This window comes from Entelurus aequoreus, linkage group LG21, assembly GCF_033978785.1.
Source record: "Entelurus aequoreus isolate RoL-2023_Sb linkage group LG21, RoL_Eaeq_v1.1, whole genome shotgun sequence".
Classification (NCBI taxonomy): domain Eukaryota; kingdom Metazoa; phylum Chordata; class Actinopteri; order Syngnathiformes; family Syngnathidae; genus Entelurus; species Entelurus aequoreus.
The window spans coordinates 33,145,985-33,161,639 of NC_084751.1; the positions used below are offsets into that span (position 1 = coordinate 33,145,985).

General features: G+C 38.5%; 1 protein-coding gene across 1 annotated transcript in view; it reads left to right on the forward strand.

Moving 5' to 3' along the window:
* The window catches only part of slc27a6 (solute carrier family 27 member 6), a 66,912-nt gene that overhangs the window by 15,509 nt on the left and 35,748 nt on the right, over nucleotides 1-15,655 (forward strand). The window contains exon 3 of the mRNA XM_062031522.1: nucleotides 3,510-3,668. Coding sequence (XP_061887506.1) covers nucleotides 3,510-3,668 — 159 coding nt within the window. The remainder of the gene's footprint in view (nucleotides 1-3,509; nucleotides 3,669-15,655) is intronic.

Sequence of the window (15,655 nt, forward strand, 5' to 3'; positions counted from 1 at the left end):
TGAATGTCCAGTTAATTTCAGTAGGCCTTTAATTTCCATGATTTGATTAACGTGGAAACTTATTCGGGTGTTACCATTAAGTGGTCTATTGTACGGAATATGTACTGTACTGTGCAATCTACTTACCGTATTTTTCGGAGTATAAATCGCACCGACCGAAAATGCATAATAAAGGAAAAAAACCTATATAAGTCGCACTGGAGTATAAGTCGCATTTTTTGGGGGAATTTATTTGATAAAACCCAACACCAAGAATAGACATTTGAAAGGCAATTTAAAATAAATAAAGAATAGTGAACAACAGGCTGAATAAGTACGTTATATGACGCATAAATAACCAACTGAGAATGTGCCTGGTATGTTAACGTAACATATTATGGTAAGAGTCATTCAAATAACTATAACATATAGAACATGCTATACGTTTACCAAACAATCTGTCACTCCTAATCGCTAAATCCGATGAAATCTTATACGTCTAGTCTCTTACGTGAATGAGCTAAATAATATTATTTGATATTTTACAGTAATGTGTTAATAATTTCACACATAAGTCGCTCCTTAGTATAAGTCGCACCCCCGGCCAAACTATGAAAAAAACTGCGACTTATAGTCCGAAAAATACGGTATACAAGTTTCAATCAATCAATCAGTCAATGATTTAGCTTTTTAATGACACTTTCTGAAAATACAATTGAACAGGAAAAGTAAAAAGCAAAAGAAGAGCAAAATAGCATAATGTAAAGAAAAAAAATTCAAAACTTTATACTAAAATAATTATGGGCCTTCTGCAATGCAAGAGCCCATTCACGTGCTGCTAAGCAGCAGTGAATGGGCTTTTGCGTAAACAGTTAGCATGCAAACGTTAGCATGCTAACATTAAAGTGCCAACTTTTTTTTGCTAAATTTACTTTTTTTTCTCTAATTCTCCAGCCATACACCTTAGAGTCATATAACTTGGTCTGTAAAACAAGCTAACTATTATCATGCCCACGTTAGCTTGCTAGCATGCAAACATTAGCATGCTAATTTTTTGAGCTACTTTTGTTACCGTTTAGCCCAGAGTCATATAACTTGATATGTGACACTTGTTAACTGTTAGCATGCAAACGATAGCATGCTAGTAAGCTAACATAGGCTTGCTAACTTTTTCATCAAATTTTACACTTTTTTTTCCTACTTCCACAGCCATACAACTTTGAGTTATATAACTTGGTATATGAAACATGCTGACTGTTATCATGCTATCGTTAGCACACATGCTACTTGTTAGCATTTTTATGTAAACATGCTACTAACTTAGGCTAGCTCTGTGGCTCATTTTTTCCGTTACACCTAAAACTCACAGATTCAGACACTCGGCACCATCTAATAAGTGCGGCGGCTTCCGGCGACCCCCGGCCAGAGGTCCAGGGCACAGATAGCAGGCCCATCAAAATTTCTGCGGGATTTTTCTATTTATTAATAATATTGTGTTTGTAGGGATCTAAATGTATCTGTGGTGGGTCACCACAAATAAATGAATGCACGCGAAACATTGGCCTTAGTCTGCATTATCTCCAACAAGGCAGCACTGTTATAGAGATGTGACGTTTGCGAACGATTCGAGTATTTACAACAGCTCTTTTAAGTGAACGAAGAGAACCGATTGGCAGTTGCAAGCCATTTTTTTATTACACTAGGGGTGTAACGGTACGTGTATTTGTATTGAACCGTTTCGGTACTGGGGTTCCGGTTCGGTTCGGAGGTGTACCGAACGAGTTTCCACATGGACATATTAAGTAGCGTAACGGGCGTTGTGTAAACAATGCACACCGAGGCACAACACACGGCATGCTAGCAGCTAACGGGCTACGATAGACTGACCATACGTCCTCTTTTCACCGGACATGTCCTCTTTTGCGGAGCTGTCAGGGCAGAGTTTCTTAAATGCCTCAAATGTCAGGCATTTTGAGTAAGGGTTGCGTGTATTTTCAATGTACGTTCAGGGTTAAGAAGGGGTTAAAAACGAAACAAATTGTGCGCTCTGCAGCATTCGTGAGGGAGGGGCAGAGACAGAGAGAGCGAGAGAGTTATGATAAACGCGCATGCGTCGCCAGGTTCTGCTTTTTATCCATAGATTTATCAGATTAAATTTTTTATTATCTATAGCAGGGGTGTCAAAAGTGTGCCCCGGAGGCCATTTGCGGCCCACAGCTAATGTTTTAAAGGCCCACGGCACATTCTAAAAATACTATTAAAATAAACAAAAACATAACAAAAGTGAAATAAAAAAGCTTAAAGGTTAAATGTAACTTAGAAAAAGTTGCAATGTTGACTAATAAAACAAAGCTGTTTTTTTTTCTTTCAAACTGTCATTGCTCAAAACATAATATTGAATCAAAATCAATGTTATTATGAATTATTGACCTTTCCAAGGTTCCGATTACTTCACATCAAATATTCCACCAAGAAAAATATTTTTGGTGGAAGATTTTGCAAATTTGGTAAATATACAACCCAAAAATTTATATTTTGGTGTTTTCTTACTGTACCGAAAATTAACCGAACCGTGACCTCTAAACTGAGGTACGTACCGAACCAAAATGTTTGTGTACCGTTACACTCCTAATTTACACACAGTTGTACGCCTCACCCGACTTGCGAATGGACTAGAAATGTAGCAGCATTTGGATTCACTATTGTGGTCCATGTAAAGTCATGTAAAGTATTTGAAGTGTACACACACCATATAGGGTAGTACAAATTTGTAATAACATTTGTATGTCCTTTTTTAAAAATGTATACTTTTAATATACATTTAACTATTACTTACTTATGTATTTTTCTGTTTTGTTGAAATGCTCTTGTGCTACGATTCCCAAAAATTCAAAGAAGTGATGTTACTGTCAAAGCATGGGCATATGGCACAACCTGATGGGATGTTTATAATAAAAACACAACAACAGTAAAAAATTTTAAATTTTTCAGAATTCTTTTGACCTATAGAGTAATCCCAGCAGGCGCAAGACATTTACACAGTGTTGATTATACATACATGTCCTTTAAAACTGACTTTGAAACAACGTTGCAAAATAGTTGCATTTGTAAATTGATGTCTAACACTGGATCCAAGTTGTTGGTTGGGAAATGACCAAATTTCAAAGGTCAAATCAACGTCACAACCTGACATTGAACAAACGCCGTCAAAAAGCATGTTGTTTCAAAGTTATGTTTGAGTTGCTCAACGTCATGACGTAAATCTCAACGTTGTTTTTATCTCTTGTGCCTGCTGGGATATTGGTGTAAATTTAACATATTTTGATCTACAGTTTATCTTATAACTGCTGCAAGTGATTGTTTCCTAATTAAATAAAATTAACTATAATAACGAACGAGTGTTTTGATTGGTTCCTCAAAGACTGGCTCCCTTTAAAGAGCCTTAAATCCTATCTCTAAACCGTTGTTAAGGAATTCAACAGTGTGTGTTTGATATTATGGTCATATTTTTATGTGTTTTTTCCCCCAAGGGCTTCCTAAAGCAGCAGTGATCACTCACCTCCAAAGCTTGAAGGCATCAGGAGGGTTCTGGGCATTCGGAGTGACCCACAATGATGTTGTGTACATCCCTCTGCCTCTTTACCACAGTGCAGCTTCACTGGTTGGTATAGGGGGAACCATTGAGCTTGGTGAGTTTACTTGTTTCAAAATATAGTTTGAGTGGGAAAAAACTCTGCGGGGTGGAGGACATCATTTTTGCACAAGGATGGGTTCTTACTTTAAGTGAGCAGATAATAAAATGTACAAAACCCAAAACCAGTGAAGTTGGCACGTTGTGTAATTCGTAAATAAAAACAGAATATAATGATTTACAAATCCTTTTCAACTTATTTTCAATTGAATAAACTGCAAAGACAAGATATTTAATGTTTGAACTGAGAAACAAATTTTTTTTTTGCAAATAATCATTAACCTAGAATTTAATGGCAGCAACACTTTGCAAAAAAGTTGGCACAGGGGCATTTTTACCACTGTGTTACATGGCCTTTCCTTTTAACAACACTCAGTAAACGTTTGGGAACTGAGGAGACCAATTTTTGGAGCTTTTCAGGTGGAATTCTTTCCCATTCTTGCTTGATGTACAGCTTAGGTTGTTCAACAGTCCGGGGTCTCAGTTGTGGTATTTTAGGCTTCATATTGCGCTACACATTTTCAATGGGAGACAGGTCTGGACTACAGGCAGGCCAGTCTAGTACCCGCACTCTTTTACTATGAAGCCACGCTGTTGTAACATGTGGCTTGGCATTGTCTTGCTGAAATAAGCAGGGGCGTCCATGATAACTTGCTTAGATGGCAACATATGTTGCTCCAAAACCTGTATGTACCTTTCAGCATTAATGGTGGCTTCACAGATGTGTAAGTTACCCATGCCTTGGGCACTAATACACCCCCATATCATCATAGATGCTGGCTTTTGAATTTTGCGCCTGTAACAATCCGGATGGTTCTTTTCCTCTCTGTTCTTGAGGACACGACGTCCACAGTTTCCAAAAAAATTTAAAATGTGGACTCGTCAAACCACAGAACACTTTTCCACTTTGCATCAGTCCGGCCTTTCTGGGTGTTGTTGATAAATGGCTTTCGCTTTGCATAGTAGAGTTTCAACTTTCACTTACAGATGTAGCGATGAACTGTAGTTGCTAACAGTGGTTTTCTGAAGTGTTCCTGAGCCCATGTGGTGATATCCTTTACACACTGATGTCGCTTTTTGATGCAGTACCGCCTGAGGGATCGAAGAGCCGTGATATCATCGCTTACGTGCAGTGATTTCTCCAGATTCTCTGAACCTTTTGATGATATTACGGACCGTAGATGGTGAAATCCATAAATTCCTTGCAATAGCGCGTTGGGAAATGTTGTTCTTAAACTGTTGGACAATTTGCTCAAGCATTTGTTCACAAAGTGGTGACCCTCGTCCCATCCATCTCAGTCTGTTTGCCACTTGTGCCAGCTTTGCAAAATGTTGCAGGCATCAAATTCCAAATGAGCTAATATTTGCAATAAATAAAGTTTTCCAGTTCGAACGTTAAGTATCTTGTCTTTGCAGTCTATTCAATTGAATATAGGTTGAAAAGGATTAGCAAATCATTGTATTCTGTTTTTATTTACGATTGACACAACGTGCCAACTTCACTGGTTTTGGGTTTTGTAGTTCAGATGAAGTCAGGAACTAAGGGAAACAAGGGATGTGTTTATCGATCGGTCTCCCATCAATATTGGCAAATTTTCGTGAATAAGTATGATTGCCATTGCCAATTAATGTTTTTTAATGCCATTCACAAATGCCGATCCCCCATGGCTGACACCTAATTTATTTTTAGTCCCCGGGCTGACCAGCTAGCTGCTAATTATGTGTCTCCATACCATAAAATAATAATAATCACCTCTACTACGGCAATTCATCTACATTTGTTGGTGGTTTTAACATCTACAAAACAAGACAAAATACAAATAATATAATACTTAAATATGAAAAAATAAACATTAAAAGTATATCAAACAAACCTTTAACGAAGTGATCACTGCAAACTAGTGCGTTTTTCGACTCTGCTTGGTCTGGAGTGTGTGCCACTTTTCTGTCGTCTTTTGTAAAATCTCAACATCTTTTGCCCTTCTTGATTACGTGTCGAAGAAATCTGAAGACACTTTTATCCTTTTTGCGATTTGAACGGTTACAGCATCCAAAAACAATGCAAGCATAGGGCATTTTTTCTTCAAGAAAGGCAAAATGCCGCCTCTAATGCTATGACAGCAGACGCTCGCTGACCCACCACTTCCAGCCTCGCATACTTAATGAGCTGGACATGACTTCACGTGAATACATCCTATTGAGCAAAGGCTGTGAATAGTTATGTAAATGTGACTTTTTTTCCCTTTTTTTTTAAATACATTTGTAAATTTAAAAAAACACTGTCATTATGAGGTATTCTCTGTAGAATATAAGGACAAAAAATTAATGTATTCTATTTTGGAATAAGGCTGTAACATAACAAAATGTGGCAAAAGAGAAACGGTGTGAATACTTTCCGGATGCACTGTAACAGCAACTGTTGGTGTGTCAGCAATGTCGTAGCCTGTATATTGTTTGCTTGTGCGAGCAATCAATCAATTAATCAAAGTTTATTTATATAGCCCTAAATCACAAGTGTCTCAAAGGGCTGCACAAGCCACAACGACATCCTCGGCTCAGAGCCCACATCAGGGCAAGAACAAACTCAACCCAATGGGATACAATGAGAAACCTTGGAGGGGACCGCAGATGTGGAGAACCCCCCCCCCCCGCACCCCCCCCCCCCCCCTTCCTGGGCAACCGGTGCAATGGACGTCGAGTGGATCTAGTTAATAGTGTGAGAGTCCAGTCCATAGTGGGGGCAGTAGGGGATCTTCTTGAGTGGAGACAAGTGGTCCACCCCGGGTCCCGACTTTGAACAGCTAGCGCGTCATCTGTGGTCACCTAATAACCTCTCCACGTAGGAGAAGGGGGCAGAGCAGAAAAGAGACGGCAGATCAACTGGTCTAAAATGGGGGTCTATTTAAAGGCTAGTGTATACAAATTAGTTTTAAGAGGGGACTTAAATGCTTCTATTGAGGTAGCATCTCTAACTGTTACTAGGAGGGCATTCCAGAGTATTGGAGCCCGAATAGAAAACGCTCTATAGCCCGCAGACTTTTTTTTTTTTTTTTGGAATTTAGCAACGTTTAGCAACCAACATTAGCTATCATTGTTTGTATATTCTATCACGTTATTCTCTTACTTAAGGATTGTGAGTGATAGGCAAAATTCCCCCCCAAATTTCAGATCCCCTTTAATAATTTTTCTACAACGTGTGAACGTGCTGATCCTGTAGCAAAAGCGAGAAAATGAATACATGTCGAAAAAATGAAATGGGAAATTGCAAATCTCAGCAAAAGTGGCTGGCTGGCTAACTTTTAAAAACCAGGTTAAAGCTTGTCTATATTAAACCCAGAGAGGCGTTCCGCAGCGTGTGCAAAAAGATTCCGAACTTTGCTCAAAGGCCATCTATAGGCCCTTTCCCACCTCTGGTTCCTAGATCTATAGGTTCCTGTTGAAGTGTGTGGTTTGTGTTTCCACCACATTTCACAGTTCAGGGTAGTTTATACAAATCAGGCTGATGATATATGGAGGAGTGGTTTAGTATATTTCAGGGCTGCCAAGCCTCATGCTTTAAGTGTGACAGTCCCGCAATTTAACCCTTTCTCACGCCACACATTTGACATTTCTCACACTTATATTTCCCCATCCACTAATCTATATATATTTTTTTCATGATGATAAACTTTGGCCCTTGCTGACTGAGCAGACCAATCTCATCAGTCCCTTGAGCCCGAATCTAACCAACCACGAAAGGCACCGCCATGTATTAAAAAAAAGATCAAATTGATAACAAAATACCAATTCCTGCAGAAAAATAACATCCCAGACGCTAAAATCCAATTATTTAAGAATATAAGTTTAAAGCATTATCAGATAAAAAAAACTATCGAGGAAAAGTATTCAGAATATGTAAAAATATATACAGATGCATATAAAACTTTAAATAATAAAGGAGCTTCAGCAATCATTCCACAAGAAAACATAGTTTTGAATGAAATAATTAGTGACAAGTTATCGTTTTTTTACAGGGGAATTAATAGCAAGTTACATGGCAGTTAAATAGACAGAGGTAAATAAAGTAAGTCAAGTTGTGTGCTCAAACTGCAGCAGTGCATTTAATCAGCATAAAAAACATAGCTTCAGAAACAAGACAGGATTCAATATAGGAAATAGTTCAGAAAATCTTTAGTATGAATAAAGCTGGAAGTGTGGTAAATGTGTGGTTAAGTCAATACAAAAAATGGCAGGATAATTGGAATAAAGAAAGAAAAGGTAAGCGGTATTACAAAGCCTAGAGGAGTGTGGGAGTAATAAGAGGAGATAATGGAACTAGGAAATAGGAAGATATCACTGAGGGTATGATATAAAAATCGAAATAGCTCTTTGAAATTAATATGAAACATAACACTAGAGGTGGGGGAAATAATAGATTTTTAGATGCATCGCAATTCGGATATGGACAATTACCAAATCGAGTAGCAAACGTCAATAATCGATAATCTATTTATTTATTGTAAAATAAGTAATGCAGACCGTTCTAAAATTTGCCTGACTGCAGTGAGCCATGTCACCGAGAGATCCGACCAGCTCCTTTATCATAGTTTGTATGTTCCAGTTTTGCACACATTTCCATTAATTAGTGAATGTAAGAATTCATTTCCCATTACAAATGCACTGTTTTTTTAAAGTTGCGAGTGATAAACGTTTATTTAGTGAGACGAAAAGAAATGTAAAACTGCATCAATACACATAACTTACAGAGGCATCAATAATTGATTTTTAATCGAATCGTAGCTCCTGAATCGTAATCGTAATCGTATTGTGAGGTGACCAAAGATTCCCACCTCAACATAACACAGGACTGTGTGATTTTTGTAATCAAATAGAAAATGTAGAGCATGTATTATAGAGGTATGAATCTTTGGGCACCTCACGATTTGATTACGATTACAATTCAGGAGCTAGGATTCGATTAAAAATCTATTATTAATGCGTCTTTAATTTGTGTAAATTGATGCAGCTTTAAATGTTTTTTCGTTTCACTAAATAAGCATTCATCACTTAAATGCACTTTAAAAACAGTGCATTTGTAATAAGAAAAAGTTGAATTCCTATTTGCATTTATTAATGGAAATATGTGCAAAACTGGAACCTAAGTGCCCTAAAATAAAGCAGTCAGTTGGATCTCTTGGTGTGGTGGCTCGCTGCAGTCAGCCGCATTTAGAACTGTTTTAATTACTTTTTTTTAACAGTAAATAAATATTCAATTGTTGGTGTTTACTGATCAATTTTACAATCGCTCATGTCCGAAATGCAATGCATCTAAATATAGATTATTTCCCCCACCTAGAATTAATACAGTGTACGAAATATAATCAAGATAGGGAAATAATGACAAATAAGTTAGTGAGAGACGCTAAAGGTGAGGACATCAGTCTAAATGTATACACCATCAGTGTGTGAATGTGTGTGTGAATGGGTGAATGTGGAAATAGTGTCTAAGCGCTTTGAGTTCCTTAAAAAGGTAGAAAAGCGCTATACAAGTACAACCCATTTACCATTTACCATTTTATACATTGGCGTTAAAAAAGGGCCCACATTTTGGAACGCATCGTGAGACTAAAGTTTTACAATTGGCAGCTTTGATATTTCTATACTGATACCATGTGAATAAACAGACAATACTTGGTCAGAGATATTTTACTAAAAAGTAAGTGATTGAAATACAAAGCAATCATATACAAAACGTTATGATTTAAAAAATTAAGTACCGAATTGTTCTTAAAAAAAGTCAGGCTTTTATACGCAATGTCCAACAGTCAGAAAATCGGTAAATGAGGAATTCATGAGGGTAGGGCGATTAATTTTGGTCCATTTTATCTGTAGATGACAATATATAAATAATAGATAAATAATGTAGTAAATAAACACAATAATAATAATAATAATAATAATAATAATAATAATACTATATTTTATTTGTATGGCACTTAACATTTGAATAACAAATATCAAAGTGCTACAAACTAAAAACATCGAACGCATTAAAACAAGACAAAAAAAAAAACTATGTTAAAATTAGATATATGCTTTTTTAAAAAGGTAGGTATTTAGCCCTTTTTTTAAAAGCGTCCACCATCTGTCGGGCCCTGAGGTGATAAGGAAGGGTGTTCCACAGACGGGGAGCGGCAGCTTCAAAAGCTCTGTTCCTGGGCGCGAGCAGACAGTGTGGTTGGCCTGACCGGGTCCTAGTTGAGGTGTGTGGTGTGAGGAGGTCGGTGAGGTAAGTGGGGGCATCACCGTGCAGACAGTGGTGGGTGTGCAGGAGGACTTTGTACTCAATGCGGGCGGTGACGGGGAGCCAATGAAGGGTGCGGAGGATAAGGGTGATGTGCTCATACTTCCGCACCCTTATCAGGACTCTGGCAGCACTGTTCTGAACATACTGGAGCTTTTGGAGGCTGATGCCAGAGATCCCGATGAGGAGTGTGTTACAGTAATCCAACCTGACAAAGGCATGGACAAGCTTCTCTGCAGCTAAAAAGGAGAGGAAGGGGCAGAGTTTGGAGATGGAGAGGTGGGGGTCAAACTTAAGGGAAAGTTGTGGCCAAAAAATTAAACTGAGGCTATGTGGGAAGAACTGAGTTGTTGAGAAGTACCAGTTTGGATGGCTTCTGTTTTTGAGCCGTTCAGCTGCAGGAAGTTTGGACTCATCCATGCGTTTATCTCCTCCAGGCCGGAGCTGAGACGAGCAAAAGTGGGAGGGGGACCCAGAAGGGGAGACCTTAAGGTAGAGTTGTGTGTCGTCAGCATAGCAGTGGAAATTAATTCCATGTCTGCTGACGACACACCCGAGGGGAAGCACGTAGATGGTGAAAAGGGTTGGACCGAGTACGGAGCCCTGGGGGACCCCACAGGTGACAGTGTGAGGACGAGATGTAGCATCCCCCAGGACCACGTGGTCGGTCCTGTTAGTGAGGTAGGTGTAGGACCAGTGAAGGGCAGTGTCAGAGAGGCCGATGAAGTGCTGGAGACGGAGTCAGAGGCCTTCAGCAGATCACTGGTGACTCTGATAAAAGCTGTTTCTGTGCTGTGGGAGGGGTGGAAACCGGATTGGAATTTTCCATAAAGGTGATTCGATATGAGGTGGTTGTGAAGCTGAATGGAAGCAACCTTTCCTAGAATTTTGGAAATGAATGGGAGATTTTAAATGGGTCGGTAATTTGACAAAGTGATCGGGTCTAAGGTTGTTTTTTTAAGCAAGGGTTTTATCCGAGCTGTTTTAAGGGAGCGTTGATTGTTTGGAGAGTATGATTAATTATTTTTTTATGAGAGGTAATGGAGAGGTTGTGTGTTTTGAGCAGAAGAGAAGGGAGGGAATCAAGGGAGCATATGGATGGTGTGGATCTGCAGATGATCTTCTCGACCTCCTGCTGCAATGTAGAAATGAAGTTTGAGAAATTTTGTGTGCTGAAAGTTGCTGGGATGTCTTGAATGGGACTATGCATTTGTATGACAAATGAGCAGATATTGTCAATTTTGGAGGTGAAAAATTAAAGGAACTTGTTGCAGTTATTGTCTGCATGAGTGTAGTGTGGAGTGATCTGAGGTTTGAGAATGTGACCGACTGTAGAGAAGAGTTGCTTGGAGTTACCTGGGTTAATATTGATGATTGTGGAATAGTGTTCTGACCTGGACACGGACAGAAAAGGGCTTTTGCGTAAGACCGTTGATGTTCCCAGTAGGCCAACTTGTGCACCGTCAAGCCGGATTTTACGTTGGCTCGCTCCAGGACACGGCCTGACCTTTTCATTTGCCTCAGCTCCTCTGTGTACCATGGGGAAGATCGGGAGAAGGAGACTGTATGTTTTTTCAATGGTGCATGAAAGTCCAGGATGGAGGATTGACTGTTACTGGAAAAAATCCACAAGGCTGGAGACTGAGGAGGATGTAGGTGGGAGAAGAAGCTGGAGATGATGATTGAAAGAGGTGAAATCGATATTATTTAGGTTCCTGAAAGTTATTGTTAGTCATCTTCATTACCTTTTTTCCCACATTTATCTAACAAAGTCAGAGTAGTAAGCAGCTGAAGTCGCCGCTTTGAGTCCGGCTTCATACTCTTTCGTAAATACGTTTAAGAGTCCATCCATTTCTTGTAGCTTTGTGTAATGACATGAAGTCTGTAAAAACTAATAAACAAAAATAAAATGCATAAAGTTTAAAGACTACGGCTAAGTTAAAACATTCCAAAATAATTCCACTGATTAGCGTTCTTTAGCACAAAGATGCCCCACAATAGTTACAGCATTTCAAAAGCTCCTTTCGTTCTCCTTTCTGTCCGTTGTGCAATTTGTTGTAAAATAAATACACAAGAAACAAGAAATAAAAAAGTCGGCACGTATATTCCAGGGCGGGCGTGTTTGGAAAAAGACGTTTTTTGTGACCAAAGTCACAAAATTGGCACCGCAGACGCCTTCTGCTGTGTCTTCTTTCCTGGCAAAGCAGGTGTGTGGTGGAGTGGATTTATAATACATCATCCACAGTTTCATTATTATTTGTTTATGAACAATGGTGAACCCAGAAGCGCCAAATGTACATTGGGTGAGTTAATTTGTAGCCACAAATAAAAAAATGTATACCGTATTTTTCGAACTATAAGTCGCTCCGGAGTATAAGTCGCACCGGCCGAAAATGCATAATAAAGAAGGAAAAAAACATATAAGTCGCACTGGAGTATAAGTCGCCTTTTTTGCGGAAATTTATTTGATAAAACCCAACACCAAGAATAGACATTTGAAAGGCAATTTAAAATAAATAAAGAATAGTGAACAACAGGCTGAATAAGTGTACGTTATATGACGCATAAATAACCAACTGAGAACGTGCCTGGTATGTTAACGTAACATATTATGGTAAGAGTCATTCAAATAACTATAACATATAGAACATGCTATACGTTTACCAAACAATCTGTCACTCCTAATGACTAAATCCCATGAAATCTTATACGTCTAGTCTCTTCGTGAAGGAGCTAAATCATATTATTTAATATTTTACGGTAATGTGTTAATAATTTCACACATAAGTCGCTCCTGAGTAGAAGTCGCACCCCCGGCCAAACTATGAAAAAAACTGCGACTTATAGTCCAAAAAATACGGTACTAAATCACCAAAATGAGGAACAAGGGGATGGGTCAAATTCAGAGGATCATTTCACCATACCTAGTGTGTGTGACTATCAGTGTTACTTTAACTTTAACTTAATAAACACTGACGTGTGTGTGTGCGTATGTCATACTTGCCAACCCTCCCGTTTTTAGCGGGAGAATCCCGATATTCAGCGCCTCTCCCGACAATCTCCCGACAGAGATTTTCTCCCGACAAACTCCCGGTATTCAGCCCGAGCTGGAGGCCACGCCCCAAAAAAAAAAGTCTGCCGCAGCTGCGATTGGACCTGACCAGCCTCCGGGTACAAGTACTGGAGTACCAATTGTTTGCCAGGGAAGATCTTCCCCAGGAAGCAAGGATTGACCGGTTTTGGGCCATGCTAGGGAGAGATGGAAGATTCCACACTCTCGTGCATTTGATGAAAGCACTTTTGTGCGTGCCACACAGCAATGTATCATCAGAGAGGGTGTTCAGCATGGTTAGAAAAATAGTGACAGAGAATAGAAAGAGGATGGACAATTCAACCCTTAACAAAGCATTGTACTTTCAAGTACAACAATGAGTAGATGAGTGTTGTGTGTGTGTGTGTGTATATGTGTAAATAAATGAACACTAAAATTCAAGTATTTCTTTTATTTATATATATAATAAAATAAATATATATATATATATATATATATATATATATATATATATATATATATATATATATATATATATATATGAAATACTTGAGTTGGTGAATTCTAGCTGTAAATATACTCTCCTCTTAACCACGCCCCTAACCACGCCCCCGCCCCACCCACGCCCCCCCACCTCCCGATATTGGAGGTCTCAAGGTTGGCAAGTATGGCGTATGTGCATGTGTGTGTGAGAGTAATGGATGGGGTGATGTTCATTTGTGCCCATGTGTATGATGTGGCTCTTTGCGGTAACAAAGTGAAAAATGTGGCTCTTGGTCTCTGACTGGTTGGCCACCCCTGGTCTATGCAGACTGGACTGGAGTGGAGGAACTGAGCTTGGGGGTGCAAGACATAATAGAGAATAATGTTGATTCAACAATGTTCTTTTTTTTAAACATTCCGCCTTCTGCCCGAATGCAGCTGAGATAGGCTCCAGTGACCCCCCGCGACCCCGAAAGGGACAACCGGTAGAAAATGGATGGATGGATGGTCATAATTGATTAATTGGATTTTGATATCAAATTGATTAATTGTGCAGTCCTAGCCCTTCTAGTGCCTTTTCCTTGCCGAACACAAGAAATTATCCCCTTTTGGCTAATACTTTATTTATTTTTGGTACCCTGGCTGACAGAGCCGGCTAGCAATGAATTGCATTTCATTGGAAGACTGGGGGACAAGGCTAAACATGTTACACACAGAGTAAGAACAAGCAGAAGAAGACAAGAAGGCATGCTAATCGCTAAACTAGCGATTAGTCAGGATAACTCAAAAATACTTCATCATCAAACAATCCAAGAAAAAGTAATTTTCAAAGGACACAATTTTAGAAGAAACAAAAAAAACAACAAATCACGTAATCCCTGACAAGGATCGAACCTAGAAACGGAGGAGGAGTAGTAACGAAGTATACGCAGTCTAATCACATGACGAGAGACAGCTGAGGAAGATGCCAGGGAAAGAAAGAAGTTGACTGTCTGACACATGCAAACAACACAAATTGCAACATAAAAACAGAACGTAAGAGCACATTTAAAAAATTTAGATTGAGCAGAGAAACAAAGAAGGAATGTGCAGGCATGTTTTACTCTTATTCCATATCATTTATAGTAGAATAACTGAACAAAAAAATAAATAACCAGGAAAATATGCCTGAAGGCTTGGTGTAATTGAATGATTACACACAGAAGTCTTTGTGATAAGATGTGTATATCCTCTGAAAAGGATACAAATAGGAGGAGAAGGTGAGGAAAAAAGTAAGTATGCTCATACACAGACATGGCCGGTAACGCGCAACATTAATTAAAGTAACTTGTTGGATAAATTGTACTTGTCAGAGTAGTTTTAATGAAACATACTTTTTTACTTTTACTTGACTATTTGTGTAAAGAACAAACACTTCTTTTACTCCACTACATTCTGTTTCATTTTGATCACTACATTTATTTACAGTATATCATCCAGTGTTTCCCATTAACTGCCAAGATACCTGTGGTGGTGGGGGCGTGGCTATGGGCGTGGTCACCATGACATCATCGAGTAATTTGCATAATTTACTACAATGATATGATTTTCTCTAAAAAGGCTCAAAAAATGTATACTTACTAATTAATAATAACAGTTTTGTTTTAAACGTCCATCCATCAATCCATCCATTTAACAATATAATTACAACACTTTATGTACATATTTATATACAGATTTGAACAATAAGTTATTCACTGAAATATATTTATTAATTGTGGTTCTTACAAAAAATATATCTTATAAAATATAAAAGCTAAAATGTCTCTTAAAGCTCTGCCCCTTTAATTAGTGCATACTAAATAATTGTACTTTAGCCTACTACTACAACCATATTATTTACCAGCAACATAAAGTGAAACAGAGGCAGAGGTGTCCTACCACAGTCAGTAACAAATAAACAGAAAACAGTAGTGGTCAAATACAAATAAGGCAACAAGAGAAGTATCCTACACTTCTCTTTTGTAAAGTAAATCTGAACAGCCTATATGGGCATCTACATCAACTATATGATTTGCCTGAGAAGCTGGACAGGACAAAAAATAAATAAATAAAAAAATAAATAAAGAAAAAAACATTATTCGTGGCGGACGTAATTGTTTCGTGGCGGGCCGCCACAAATAAATGA